Here is a 14496-nt window from a genome sequence, read left to right as displayed (position 1 = left end):
GCTCCGCGACCCCCCCCCCCCCCCCCCCCCCCCCGGTGCTCTCCCCCTTTGTTCTCCAGACGCCCTCTCCGCGGTGCGTTTACTCCGCTTCCCTTAAGTTAATGTCGCGGAAGAACTTGGTGCTGACGTGCTGTGAATAGGCAATAACTTCAGGGGATCAGGTAACTTCCATAAGATTTCCCATGACACTAATTCTGCTTTTCGCCTTGTGATGATGTTTTTACTATGATACTGACAGAAATATATTCGGTGACTTTCCTCGTCAATAACACGATATTATAAAAACTGTCATGTTTTCTCTGTCATCAGATCTTCAGACGTCAAGAGATGAACTCGTCATCCACCAACGTGACCGTGGTCATCGAGTACAGAGACTCCTTCACCAAAGCTGTGGCCAAGAATGTGATTGTTGTGGTTCTCTGCATCTCCATCAACTACATCAATGCAGGTCTCATTCACACCTTCTGCAAACACCAGGTGTGATAATCCTTTCATGAGTATGAATAGAAAAATCATTCAATGAATCGTCTGCAGCTCTGGTTACACGCACACTAAGATTTTTTCATTTTAAATCATCTACTTCATAAAAACGTATTTATTTCATTCCTTCCAGATCTTCTACACGAATCCTTGCTACATCCTTTTCATTCACCTGTCATCAATGACATGATCCAAATGACGCTGACCGTAACCCTGTTCGTTATCAGCTACACCATCTACAAACTCAGCGTCTCCATCTGCTGCACCTTCATCCTGATGACTCTGCTCACCACTGAAAACACCCCTTTGAACCTGGCCTGCATGGCGGCCGAGTGCTACATCGCCATCTGCCTCCCTCTTCGCCACATGCAGATCTGCACCGTCAGGAGGACTTTGGTGCTGATTGGTTCAATCTGGGCGACCAGCATATTGTCAATTCTTCCTGATCTTTTCATCACCTTTGCCACAGAGCCACTGGACTTCTTCCACTCCAGAGTCTTCTGTCTGCGGCAAACTGTCTTCCCAAGTCCACTCATTACCAAGAAGAGGGATATCACATACACAGTGTTTCTAGTCTTAGTTTGGCTCATTATCTTTTATACTTACTTCAGAATTCTGTTCACTGCAAAAAGAGCAAGTAAAAACGCCAGCTTATTATATTATTGTGCAGGTCCTTGTCATGTTCTGTCAGTTTAGTTTGTTTATTTCAGCCTCTGTGTTTTCTGTTTCCTGTTTTATTTTGTAGTCTCTGTTCCTTGTGGGTTGTTTGTGATTTTCTTTCTAACTCCTCATGTGGTGCATCTGTGGCCAATTTCCCCTGCCTTCCCTGTGTGTATTTAAGCCTCTGTCCTTCCCCTTGTCCTCGGTCGGATTGTCTGTTTTGCTTCCTGTTTTTCTCCCAGTGTTTCTCTGTGGTTCTTGTTCTTGTTCCTCTTGCCGTCTGGTAAAGGATATTCAATGGTGCTTTCCTTTTCTGCGTTCCTTCCCTGTCCTGATCTCCTGAGCCTCTCGTGTAAGCTTCCTTGTGCTTTTGTTTATTTAAAGACTCTTTCTATTAAACATCTCTGCTCCTGGGTCCATCTTCCTCACACAACCCTTACAGTCCTGCAAACAAACCATTGATAGACTGGCTCGTTGTTGAAAAGCTTCAATCCAACATCCTGCTCCACTTGTGTAAATCTAAACTGCTTGTCACAATACTCAGTTTTTCCAACTACACACAGGAGCTGCAAGTCTGTTCAAAACATGATGAATCCAATCCTGTTTCTTGATTGTTTATTTGCATGTTTGAAACTCACACATATTTATAGAGCTGATCTCTATGAGTGTGAGTCATTTGATGTGGCTTGATTGGAACAATGGGCCTCAGAGGTACGAGCTCTTCTGAGTGATATTCTAGCTACTGCAGCAAGGAGGTGGAAGGATGTGATATGTGTACGGACAGAACCCATTCAGTTTCTTTAATCAATGACATGTATAACAAATATAAAGTTACTATCCTAAATAAAAAAAGATCAGGGACTTGTAGAGTCAATGACAAGACACATTAAAGCCCCACCACTTTGACTGACACTGTCAACAAGCACACACACACGTGAATATCATGACGTCATGTTTCATCAGCATGATACAGCCGCTCAATACCGAATATAAAGCCAACGATCTGCCCTCAGGCTTATTTGAGTCCTGGTGGAGGAGGATAGGTAAGTGCACTGTTAGGGGAAGGGCAGTTGTTAATCATATCCCACAGTCTCATTGCAGTATCTTATTATCACGTAGTCTATAATGCTGGAACCCTTTTTAAATGCATGTGCAGATAATATCTAATAACAGCATTTGTTCTGCAACAATAATTACTTTTTGTCTCCTACATCAAGCATGTATCATTTGATTTACCATATTTGGTGAGTTTGAAGAGACCTCCAAGACCTGTACAAATGTAGGTGTGTGTTTGAGATGGATATTACTGGGTTTGAATGGTTTCACCGTCAAACAAAAGGACTGATTCAGCTCTGCTGTTACAGAGCCAGTTTAAGGAAATCAGTCCTTCTCTTCATGAGGAGTTCACATCTGTCAGAGTAACATCTGTGATCCCTGCCTTCATTATTATTTTTCTGCACTTACTATCATATCACGCTGCATCCTTTCCAATAAGAACGACGTATCTGTTTCTGGTTAATAAAATGTTTAATGCAAATCCATAAACATAACTAGTGTGTATTTTTATTCCGTATCTGGCCCTGTAGGCGTTTTTTTTTTAAACTGCTCTAACATGAAAAACGTCTGTCAGAGTGAATATTGGTTTCAGATTGAAACTAGAGGTCTTCGCATGATAACTTGAACAGCTGATCAGAGATATTCCTTTGGTTTCTGGTCTTTGGTGTTAAAGCTTGAATTTACAGGACCAATCTTAACACGACCTGAACATATTTTAAATGTTTCCCTGTAACAGAGAGTTGCAGGATCCTCACATCGTCACCATGAATTAATCCTCTTATAACTTTAATGTGACGAGTTATCGAGACTCTCAGGGAACAGGGGTGCATGCTGACCTATTTAGCCCATGTTATAAGGAATGCCCTGTTGAACTTGTTCCCCAAACATTTTGTACACGTGTTTTTTGTTTCTTATATCATCATTCAGGTGTTACCTAGATTTATCAGTCCGGTCGTTTATGGGCTACGAGACAAGACTTTCAGACAGCACCTGAAAAAGCACTTGATATGTAAACTGAGATCAACCATCACACCGTGGTGAAGTTCATGTTGCTGTGCAAACAGATTTTAAACAAAGATTTAGAATATGAGAACAAATACATTCTGACTTTATAACGTCAGTAAACATTCAGGAGTTTATCTCTCAGTCTCTAGTTTCAAGTCTTCTTCAATCAGCTGATGTTCATTGAGTGAATTATGATCATTTAGAGACAAACAGACCATAAAGCACCGGATGTGTTGGGGGGTGGATACCACAGTGTGATTGACAGCTGGCACCGTCCAATGGATGCAGGTGTCAGGTGTAGGTGGGGATGCAGTAGAAATGTGCATCTTCACTTGCCTCACAATTTAGTAACGAGTTAGCTGTCAACCATTCACATGCATCACGTCAATGCATCTCAATATAAATTTTTTTTATTATCTAATTATAAATCAAATCCTCAGTCATTGCTGCTTTTTCATCAATTCAATCGGATAAATCTGAACTCATCAGTTTTCTAGAATGTGCTTTTAAAAGTATTACAAACTATTACTGTTGTGTGTTCTGTAAAAAATAAGGTTTTCAATTCAGAAATCCGACTACAAAAGACATTTGTTCAGTTTAGAGCTGTGTGCTGCACCTATAACATTCTACTTAGGCAAACCTTTACTGTGTCAGGGTGCCCCCCAGCCCCTCTCTTAGCAGCAGCTGTGGGTTTAATTTGACTATTCGCTCCGAAAGAACTGAAACTGCTTCAGAATGAGTTAAAGAGTTTGTGACACATAAGATTTAGATAATTACATGGTGATCTATGCAGTTCAACATTTCGTGGCATGTTTCCTAGTACAGAGTTTACTGTTAGAAAATAATATTTTGTAGAATATGTGACACTTTGGAGCTCACAGAATAACCTTCAATATTGTTTTTTGTTTTTTCAGACTCTGCCATTCCAGACATGAATTTATCATCTGTTAATGGCTCTTTTGTCGTGAATGCAGTGGAGCGAGACACCTTCACCACAGCTGTGACTAAGAATGTGATCGTGACGGTGCTCTGCATTTCCATTAACTACATCAATAGTACTCTGGTTCACACCTTCAGGAAGCACCAGGTATGTTCCCATACAAAACTCAAACATGATGAATGTAAACTTACTCTTCTGAAAGAAATCTGTAATTTCTTTAAACGATTCATTATTCATTTTTCCGAACAGATTATTTAACATATTCAAAAGATAAAGAGCAAATGTATTTAAAAGCGTATTGTCTCATAGAGAATAAACTATGGTGAAGAACTTTATCTTAAGTCAAATTTAAACACATGACAAAGTAATCACTTTCACCTGAAGAGCAGGATCTTTAATAACCCTCCAGAGGACAAACTGCTGAGACTGAGAACAAGCTTCATGTTTGGTTTTGAGAGTGAGAAAGAGACTGTATGCCACACGTCAATATCCAGGTTCAAAGAATTTAATCAGCCGAATAAAGGGAACAAAAAACTAGAATTTCTATGAGAAAAATAAAGTTGCGTCTCCAGAGCAAGCTAAATAATATAATTTTATTTATTGGATTCCTGTTTTTATGTCTCAGTCATATTCAGTAGCAAAACTTTGTCATGACCTTATCAGACTTGTTCTACTGTTCACAGATATGTGGTAAACCTGGTATTATTATAAAAAATGAAAAGCAGAATAATAAACTGGTAGAAAATAAATAAAATAATGAGAAGAAGCTACGGAGAAGTACTGAGATTATTAAAAAAGGAATTATAAAGTGGAAGGTGAGTTCATATTCTCCGGGAGCACAATAATAAAAATGTGTCTTTAAGAGATTTAAGAGCATCACAGATCTCTTCAGGGTCTCGCTTACCCTTCAGACAGTAACCAAATATTTGAGTTATATTTAAGCTATAAGTTTGTTTTTGTGACTTGTTGAGAGTCACTTTTATTCGCCTGCTGTTTTCCACTCACAGATCTTCAATTCGAGCCCTCGATACATTCTGTTCATCCACCTGGTGATAAACGACATGATGCAGCTGGCCCTGTCCACCCTCCTCCACATCATCAGCTACGCCCTGTACAAGATCAATGTCCCCTTCTGCCTCATCCTGCTCATCATTACCATCACCACCACCCTCAACACCCCGCTGAACCTGGCTGGAATGGCGGTGGAGTGCTATATCGCCATCTGCATCCCCCTCCGCCATGGTCAGATCTGCACCGTCAGGAACACCTACATCCTGATTGGTCTGATCTGGGCTGTGAGTGCTCTTTCTATCCTACCCGACCTCTTCATCCTCCTGATCACTGAGCCTCTGCAGTTCTTCCACTCCAGGGCGTTCTGTGTCAGGGACACTGTGTTCAGGAGCACCTACAGCTTGAAGAAGAGAGATGCATCGCACATCGTTTGTCTCGTCTTCGTTTGGCTCTTGCTCTTCTACACGTACCTCAGGATTCTGTTCACTGCCCAGGGAGCGACTGTAGACTTTAAAAAAGCCAGAAACACTATTCTGCTCCACGGTTTTCAGTTGCTGTTATGCATGATTGTTTATGTGAGACCCATGTTTGAACAATGTCTGCTCTACTTGCTGCCCCAGAACTACTCGACCATACGCTTTTCCTCCTATGTCATTGCCCAGATCTTGCCGCGCTTTGTCAGCCCCATCGTCTACGGACTGCGAGACCAGCTCTTCAGGAGATATGTGAGAAGGTACCTGGTGTGTAAAGTCAGTACGAGCAACATTCAGCGGAAAAACGTCACCGTGCCAAGAGTGATGATTAAACTGCAGTGACAGCTTCACAGTGACAGACCGCAAACGTCTTATCAATATCGAGCAGAGAAACCACGTGTGATCAGCAATTTTGTTCTTAATTCTTGTGGTTATGTTTTAAATTTGTAATATCTATTAAATCATAAGACTAATACCGTTAAAATCAACAAATACTGAAACTCTAACTTTAAGTGAACATTTCAATTTCGTTGGGTTTCATTTAAAAAATTCTAAGGTTCAACATTGATTTTAACAGAACTGTTGAGTTAAAATATTAGTTGTTAACACAGATCTATGGTTCGGGAAGCCGAGGATCATGGGCAATATCCAGGTCATTTCAGTTCAGTGAGTGGGACGACACAGTCAGAGCTCCACTTTACACACTGACAGATAGATTGTTCTCTACATAAAAACCACAGCACAGTGAGGAGCCTGCTAGCCGGTGGAAAGGAAGCTGAAGCACACTCGTCTTTAGAGATTATTACTTCTTGAAGTTGCTTATTGTCATCATGGCTGAGGCTGGGACATGATCAGATCAGAAACAAAAAAAGCTACAAGGGAAGAAGAACAAGCACGAGAAAGGATTTCAAACAGATCCGGACTTCTTCCTCCTACACAAGTAGTCTTGTGTTCATTGTATTTGTGAATTGTGTATTTTTTCCAATTTTCCAATTTTTCTAAAAGGAGGTTTTTACTGCAGGAGACGCTGGGAACACAACTGCTTGACAAACATGAGAAGTTCCTTGTGGGGGCTTTAAATAAAACGTCTCCTCAAAATGTTAAATATTGTAATGGACATTTTTCATTTTCAATAAAAAAAATTCAGACCATTGGTGGAATTGAGAAACTGAGACAGTAACTGGCAGATTAATCAATAAGTAGACTGACCCAATGGGAGGACAACAGTGTCACTGCAGGAGGCTACGGTGCGTCCACCACATCATGGAGACACAGGTCTAAAGGCAAATTAAGGCCGAACATATTACAGGATAAATAAAAGATGCTTCGATCTCACTGACGTCAACATAACCGTCACAAGCTACACCCTCCGTCATTACCATGTTTTTTTTTTCTCTGATGAACTCGGACATGTTTATAAAGACCGTACTGAAGAGACGTCTGCCTTCAGCGTCTGACCTGGACTCAGGTAGGAACAGGACAGAGCGGGGGAGGTGAGGCAGCTGCAGACTGCAACTCTCTGCTGAACCATTTTACACAGTTCAGTTCAAGATTTAGATAAATGTCAATGTTTTAAAAACATTCTTTACATTGCTAGTTAGTCTTTTATCAGGAAGAATGTAAATGTGAATATAATTAATAATTATAGATAAATCTTACGAGTTTAAAGCCTGTGTTTCCGACTTTTATGACATTGTTTTGTATTTGTGTTGACACTTCATTTAAGATAAAGCGCCGAATAATATTGTTGTCAGTTGCGTTTCTGTTTCATATATTAAAACTGCATTTTGATTGGTCTTATTAATGTTAAACTGTTTTTATAATAAAACTGCTATACATTTTATTAGCTTTTGAGGTTTTTAAAAACTCAAAAAGGTCAAACTACTTTATGTGCATCACAAAGCTGCTGTTTTAATCGCATTTACCAACTGTTGACTGTAGATAGATGAATCCGGCTGATTAAAATATGTCTGCCTCTGTCTTTGCCTCAGGTCTCAGTCGATCATGAGCTCGTCAGTGGTTCCAGGAGGCAACATGAGTTTTCCTCATCAGGTTTGGTGAAGCAACAGTCTCACTGTTAAATGTTTAGAAAGGAATATGAAAATGTTATTTATTTTGATCTGAACATTTGTTTTTGATTAATTTTTACTTTTTAAAATCTTGAGCTGATTAATTCTTTAAGACCAATGCAAATAGTAATGTGGGAAAGTTAATTTTGCCACCATCATGTTCTCTTATTCAAGTCCACATTTAAAATGAAATTAAAGAGTAAACTCTAATGACTTCCTGTAAAAACTGTTATTTTGATGTAAACAGACATGTTACTCATAGGAATGCACATAAGCTCATGAGATTAAATTGAATTTGAATCATTTCCTCAAAATGCTTAAGCTGTGTCTGTGTGGTAGTGTAAAAGAGAGGATGATGCTGCTGACTCACAGCCTGTGGGTGCTCATGAAAAACTAAATATTAACCTTCTGCTATATTAAGGTGTGAAAGCAGGTCAGCTGATCAAAACACAGAGAAGGATTAGAATCTGCAGATTGAGGATTCTATGTTTCTAAAAATCTTTTTTGTCTCTGCTACTTGTCACCCTCAGCAGCTGAATAAGTTCACCTACATCAGAGACACCTTCACCGGAGCGGTTGTGAAGAACCTGATTGTTGTTCTGTTGTGGCTCATCCTCAGTTACATCAACAGCACCTTGGTTTCCACGTTTTTCAGACACCGGGTAAAAACAAACGCACACATACAATAGAACAGACTCAAAGGGATTTTCTATTCTTCAATCTAAACATCTGTCATTGAGATGTACAACAGACAAAAACATTAAATCCTCACATTTTAGAAGCTGGAAACACTAAATATTTTAACATTTTTCTTTAATAAGTGACATTGACCTTTAACTGAGTGTTGAAAGCATTGGCAATTCATTTTCTGTAAATGAACTAATCACTTTATCAACCTTTATAAATATAACATTTATTACTATAACATATAATTGTTTGATCACTGGCATAGTAACTGTTGATGAAAATAAATGTTAGTTGCAGGCCTTTGTACACAAAGAGCTGTTGCTGTATCCTGCACATTTCACGCCCCTCCCTCTTCACTTGTCTTCTTCCAGACCTTTTACGAAGACCCTCGTTATATCCTCTTCATCCACATGGTGATAAACGACTCCATCCAGCTGAATGTTACTGTCACATTTTTTGTCTTTAGCTACATCTTCTACAAGATCAACGTCTCTTTCTGCTGCCTCCTCATCCTGGTGGCCGTCTTCACCACCAGGAACACCCCAGTCAACTTAGCTAGCATGGCCATTAAGCACTACATTGCCATTTGCAAACATTTGCGCCACTCGCAAATCTGCACAGTGAGAAAAACGTACATGGTCATTGGGGTGATTTGGTTTCTGTGCGCGGCTCCAGATATCACAGATCTGTTTGTGATTCTGGCCACTGAATCCCTGAGCTTCTTTCATAGGTCTGTGAAGTGTTTACGCCAGAACCTGTTCAAAGACCTGATTCTTGTGCATAAAAGACAAGCGTTTGACATCATCTATTTCTCCTCCCAATTTATAACCTCCACCAAGCAGTCCAATGACAAGAAATACCATCTTAAACTAGGTCACTCGCTGAGTCAGTCATTTTCCCTCCAATGGGCAAACAAATGCTGACGAAAACACAACCTCCATTGGCCTAGAGAATAACAGCTTGAGGTGTTGATGGAAAACATTAAAATGTCACAGCGAATATAACCTTTAATGACCTTGTGCCAAATGTAATGTACTCTTCAAAATGGGAAGGCCAACAGAGGACCGTAGTCAAATATCATTGAGACAGCTGGTTCAGGAGAACTCGTCCGAAAGACCACTGGTTATCAAGGAGACTGGATTCTGGTGGTTTCCACAATAATCAGAGCAAAACTAAACACAGTAGAGCAAAACCGTTTGTGACCTTGATACATCGGCCTTCTGCCACATTGTGACAGGTTTATTGTTTTAACAGCAAACGTGTGGACTTCCTGTTCTCTCCTCTTTAGTTTAAACCATGTCAACAAGGAGAAAATCGATCACAAATACACTCAAGACAATTCAGAGGAAGTACAGTTCTCTTTGATGATGTCAATTAATACATCCTCCGTTTATATAAGTAAAGAAAGGTAAAATGGAGAACAGCTACTTAGATAATGTGAGGCTAACGTTAGCAAAACTGTCACTTAAACTAAAGTTAAACAGAAGTTATCAGGCTAAGTTAGCGTCCATCACTAGACACAGTTTTGTGCAGAACCTGACTGTCATCATATACAGTTTAGTGAAATAGTTAACTAACCACACTAACCAGCTGTGGTGACGTTGTTACCTGAACGCGCTCCACTGCAAACCGAACGGACGTACAGATGACGTCACGGTTACATCAATGGTACAGCCCACTGTAGGGGTGACTCCTCAGCAAATAAACTGCAATATTTGCAATAACAGATAAGTTTAATGACTAGAGTTAGATTTGTATTTCTTATAGGAGCATTTAAGAATTAATTATTAGTTAAAAGAAGTCTCTGCATGTGTATCTATCTATCTATCTATCTATCTATCTGTCTATCTATCTATCTGTCTCTTCTTCTGCTCATCTCTTCAGCTCAGGGATCTGAAGTCTCCTCATACTCAAACATGACCTTCAACCTACCCCTATGACGACCTGATTAATACACACATGCACACACACACACACACACACACGCGCACACACACACACACACACACACACACACACACACACACACACACACACACACACACACACACACACACACACACACAAACAGACACGCACACATAAATACCACAGACGTTATAAACGAGGGCTCAGGGTGTTGGAGGAGTCACTGACAGTCAGTGACTCACAGAGAGTGAAGTTTCCTGTCTGTGAATGAAATATCATCATCGTCGCTGTTATCATTTCTTTATGCAGTGTTGGGCTTCACACACTTGCTTTGGTGGATGTGTAAGTTTGTGTCCACAATGTTAATAAGATAATTGTAGATGTCTCAAAGTTTTCTCTGCTCTAATTTGTTTTATCATTTCATTACAGACTGTGCACTGAATATTTATGGGATGCTGAGTGAAGTAAGTCTTTAAATATGTCGTACAATGCGTATTAATACATTTATACTGTAAACCTGTTGTATTTTAGTATTTACTAATAGTATACATGTGTCTGAGAACATGGTGAGGTGTCTAAGCTATTAAGATTGTTATCTGTCTATTTATTATAATGAATCAAACAAGTTTTATAATCATTTCATCTGTGCCTGACAAAGGAGCAATGTCATTCAGGAAATCAGCATCTGTGTGCGTTTGTCTGTTTGAAAGTCAAGTTACTACACTGCTTTGAAAGGTTGTTTGATAAGTTAACACATGATTTACCTGTGATCTTCCTGCAGTGTGAACACTGTGAACCATGCCATCCTGAACAATGTGAATGATTGTAGATATTTACATTTTATTTGTGTTTATTGTATAAAAATCATTACAATATTTACATTCACCTCATTTCTTATGTCAACCTGAGAGTCTTTCATAAAGCCCTGCATGGATTTTGTCAGAATTATAAAATACAATGTTCATGCTTGATCTCGTCGAAAAGTTTTTAACCCAAATACTCTCACGTGTGGATACATTTAAAAAAATGTGCCTTGCAGTGAATCTTCTAATATTGTAATCTGTCATCATTAAAATGACTCGCTGCAGATTTCAACCATGAAACACTGCATGAATACAACTGTTTGTATATGTCTCTAAAACATTATGATTTTCTGTTTCTTCAGATCGTGACAAGGAGTCAGAGTCAGTGATGCTCAACTTCACCTCCTCCATCCCTCTGGGCCCCCTGCTGAGTAACAGCAGCTTCTCACTGACAGGGGGCGCTGTGGCTGTACCGAAAGACAGCTTCTCTAATGCTCTGACCAAGAACATAGTGGCCATGTTGGTGTGGCTCACCCTCAGTGTCATCAACAGCAGCATGGTGCACACCTTCCTCCGACACAGGTGCACTGAACACACAATGTAAACCTGACCTGCTTCAGATTTAGTCTCTGAACAAACTTAAAGATGCTGCATCTAAACACAGAGACTGCAAACACACAGCACAAGTAATGTGTGTGTTTCTACTGTAAATATACAGATCCTGTCATTGATTTATACGTTTTTTGGAGGAGCATGATGCTCGTGTACTGTACAAAAGAAATATAAGTTGACCTGTCACACACAACAAATACATAATCAAATGAGCAAAGTAATCAAATTTCTAAATAAAAAAAACATGTGCTCAGTTATGAAGGTCGAAATCATTTCCTTTAACATGAGTCCACTTTGTTCAGGGTCCTCTAACCTGCAGCTGAAACCATTACTTCATCCACAGAAGATTATTTGACAGAATTTGGAAAAGTTATTGATCATTTCAGTAATTCTCTCAGGCACAGAAGGAACCGATAGTGAGGATTTGGTGCACGATTCAGTAAATAATTGTGTTTTATTTTGGAATTTCAATATAAATACATATAAAGTTGAAATAGTTTGACTGCACCAAACAATGATTTTATTCATTAAGAGAATAATGTAGATATTAACAATATGCAAATATATAATGATCATAATTTTCAGTCTATGAAGTGTAATCAAAGAGTTCTCCCTCTCTGACTGCAGCCTCTTCTATGAGAACCCTCGATACATCATGTTCATCTGCATGGTGATAAACGACGCTCTGCAGCTGACCCTGGTCACAGCTCTTTACGTTGCCAGTTACATCTTCAGGAAGATCCACGCCTCCGTCTGCTGCCTCCTGGTGAGTCCACATCGTACCTCGTTCACACGAGTCTGACAAACACCAGCTGCAAGCGTTCTGGGACTTTGGTGCTCCCAGACAAAAGGTGCCTGGGGCATATCAATTTCCAGGGGCCCCTTACAGCTGGGGGCCCCAGACAATTCCTTGCTTTGCCTTTCCTGTTGCAAACTAACCTGACTACTCACTAACCTGACTACTCTGACCACTCCCCCCCCCCCCAGATCATGACGGCGGTCCTCACCACCCGCTTCACCCCTCTCATCCTGGCCGGCATGGCGGTGGAGCGATACATCTCCATCTGCTTCCCTCTGCACTACAGCCACATGTGCACCGTGCCTCGCACCCTCCTCCTCATCTGCGTCATCTTCATCCTCACCGCCACCCCGCCCGTCACCGACTTCCTCATCACCCTCGTCAAGGAGCCCCCCAGTTTCTTCCACACCACCGTTTTCTGCGACCACTCGCTTCTTTTCCGCGACCGCTCCATCTACTACAAGAACTGTGTGTTTGACGGGACGTACCTGTCGTGCGTGGCTCTGACACTGCTCTTCACCTACTGTAAGATCATGCTGACGGCCAGAGCGGCCTCTACGGGCCTGGCCTCGGTGACGAGAGCCAGGAACACCGTGCTGCTCCACGGGGTCCAGGTAGGTGTCACACAGTGGTGGTTTTAGATGTTATGTTGCCCTGGGTGAACTCCCCTAACCCAACCATAAACCCATCCATCCATCATCTGCACCGGGGGAGGCTGGAGCCGATCAGCTGAGACTGGGCGAGAGGACGAGGACACAGGTCGCCAGGGTCAACAGATACAAAAAACCATTCACGTTCACATCAACAGACAATTTAGTCTCCAATCAACCAAGCCTGCATGTGTTTGGACTCTGAGAGGAAACACTGCAGCCCTTTGCCTCCCTAAATATGAACCCCTAACAACATGAATACCCAAATTATGTACGTTCCTAACAATCACAATTAACTGGACTGTTGTCTGAAGAAGGAGCTCAGCCTGCATGGTCCGTCTACATTCCGATCCTCTAAAGCTTTAGTTATAGAAAGAGAGAGATTGTGAATACTGGCGGGCGAGGTTCGGTTCCTCTGTCAGGTGTCGGGGACACAAATTAATAAATGTCCTGAAACATCCCAAACTGTCGACTCTACATAACACTGATCCTGCAGGACAGGTTGAAACAATATGAGCAATTTTCAACTCACAAATGTCGATTTCTTATAAATTTGGTAATAAGTGTCAAAGTTATTTTACAGCTCAAAACACATTGAAAGGTTCAGTATCTCTTAATCAAACTGCATTAGAATCCATATACACATTTTTATCTCAGTTAATAGAAAGTACAAGGTAGGTACACAGGTCATGTGTACCTGAAAAAAAAATCTGAGCTGGAAGTCCTTAGCAACCTCACATAAGTTTGCTCTTAATTATAAAACTGTAAAGACATGTCCTTCATCTCTGTTTCTCTCAGCTGCTGCTGTGCATGCTCGCCTTCGTGGTTCCCTCCCTGCAGGCGGCGCTCATCTCCCTCTTCCCTCGGCTCAGCCTAGAGATTCGTTACATCTTCTTCCTGCTCGTTTACATCATCCCTCGCTTCCTGAGCCCCATCATCTACGGTTTCAGGGACGAGCTATTCAGAAAGTACTGGACCCGGGCCCTGGCTTGTCGAGGCAGTATCATCAGGGTCAGGCCTGTGGTGCAGAAGGTCAACCTGAAGGTCAAATAACCACATCAGACAAATCTGAGTGACGGCTCTGTCTCTCAGTGTGGTTTGAATCCCTCCTGCACAGAAACATGATGAACTCATGGTGACTGTTGAAAATATGAACTTGTTTCCTGAGTACAACAGATATTTATAATCTCGTTCATATCCAAAGATCAACACTTGAGTCTGGAGTGGACGGATGAGCTCCAGATCTTAAACAGAGCATGATGATAACTGTGTTTTAATCTCACAGGTAGAACTTCTCCACATTTGATATGCTCGTATACCTCCACAATCACATATGTTGTCAC

At 40.9% G+C, this 14496-nt stretch overlaps 3 protein-coding genes and 1 pseudogene across 3 annotated transcripts; all 4 read left to right on the top strand.

Moving 5' to 3' along the window:
* The first annotated feature begins 327 nt into the window (after positions 1 to 327).
* Positions 328 to 3237, top strand: LOC128458319 (odorant receptor 131-2-like; annotated as a pseudogene).
* An 895-nt stretch (positions 3238 to 4132) lies between these two features.
* LOC128458317 (odorant receptor 131-2-like) lies at positions 4133 to 5967 on the top strand. Its single transcript, XM_053443104.1, has 2 exons — positions 4133 to 4288; positions 5149 to 5967. The coding sequence occupies exons 1-2, from the start codon at positions 4133 to 4135 to the stop codon at positions 5965 to 5967; spliced, it is 975 nt and encodes a 324-aa protein (XP_053299079.1).
* Positions 5968 to 7035: 1068 nt separating this feature from the next.
* On the top strand, positions 7036 to 9304 carry LOC128458316 (uncharacterized). The gene is made up of 4 exons (XM_053443103.1): positions 7036 to 7118; positions 7617 to 7677; positions 8225 to 8356; positions 8753 to 9304. The coding sequence occupies exons 1-4, from the start codon at positions 7036 to 7038 to the stop codon at positions 9302 to 9304; spliced, it is 828 nt and encodes a 275-aa protein (XP_053299078.1).
* Positions 9305 to 10777: 1473 nt separating this feature from the next.
* Positions 10778 to 14206, top strand: LOC128458315 (odorant receptor 131-2-like). Its single transcript, XM_053443102.1, has 5 exons — positions 10778 to 10781; positions 11455 to 11674; positions 12332 to 12470; positions 12692 to 13117; positions 13952 to 14206. Exons 1-5 carry the CDS (start codon positions 10778 to 10780, stop codon positions 14204 to 14206), a joined length of 1044 nt encoding a protein of 347 aa, XP_053299077.1.
* The last annotated feature ends 290 nt before the right edge of the window (positions 14207 to 14496 follow it).

This window comes from Pleuronectes platessa, chromosome 16 (genome assembly GCF_947347685.1).
Source record: "Pleuronectes platessa chromosome 16, fPlePla1.1, whole genome shotgun sequence".
Taxonomy (NCBI): domain Eukaryota; kingdom Metazoa; phylum Chordata; class Actinopteri; order Pleuronectiformes; family Pleuronectidae; genus Pleuronectes; species Pleuronectes platessa.
The sequence above is the reverse complement of the archived record's forward strand: the minus strand, read 5'-3'. Positions and strand labels throughout refer to the sequence as shown.

Coding starts and splice junctions, on each gene's coding strand:
- LOC128458317 (XM_053443104.1), top strand. CDS start 4,133: ATGAATTTATCATCTGTTAATGGCTCTTTTGTCGTGAATGCAGTGGAG. Junction 4,289..5,148: donor ACACCTTCAGGAAGCACCAG/GTATGTTCCCAT, acceptor TTCCACTCACAG/ATCTTCAATTCGAGCCCTCG.
- LOC128458316 (XM_053443103.1), top strand. CDS start 7,036: ATGTTTATAAAGACCGTACTGAAGAGACGTCTGCCTTCAGCGTCTGAC. Junction 7,678..8,224: donor ACATGAGTTTTCCTCATCAG/GTTTGGTGAAGC, acceptor TGTCACCCTCAG/CAGCTGAATAAGTTCACCTA. Junction 8,357..8,752: donor CCACGTTTTTCAGACACCGG/GTAAAAACAAAC, acceptor GTCTTCTTCCAG/ACCTTTTACGAAGACCCTCG.
- LOC128458315 (XM_053443102.1), top strand. Junction 11,675..12,331: donor CACACCTTCCTCCGACACAG/GTGCACTGAACA, acceptor CTCTGACTGCAG/CCTCTTCTATGAGAACCCTC. Junction 13,118..13,951: donor TGCTGCTCCACGGGGTCCAG/GTAGGTGTCACA, acceptor TGTTTCTCTCAG/CTGCTGCTGTGCATGCTCGC.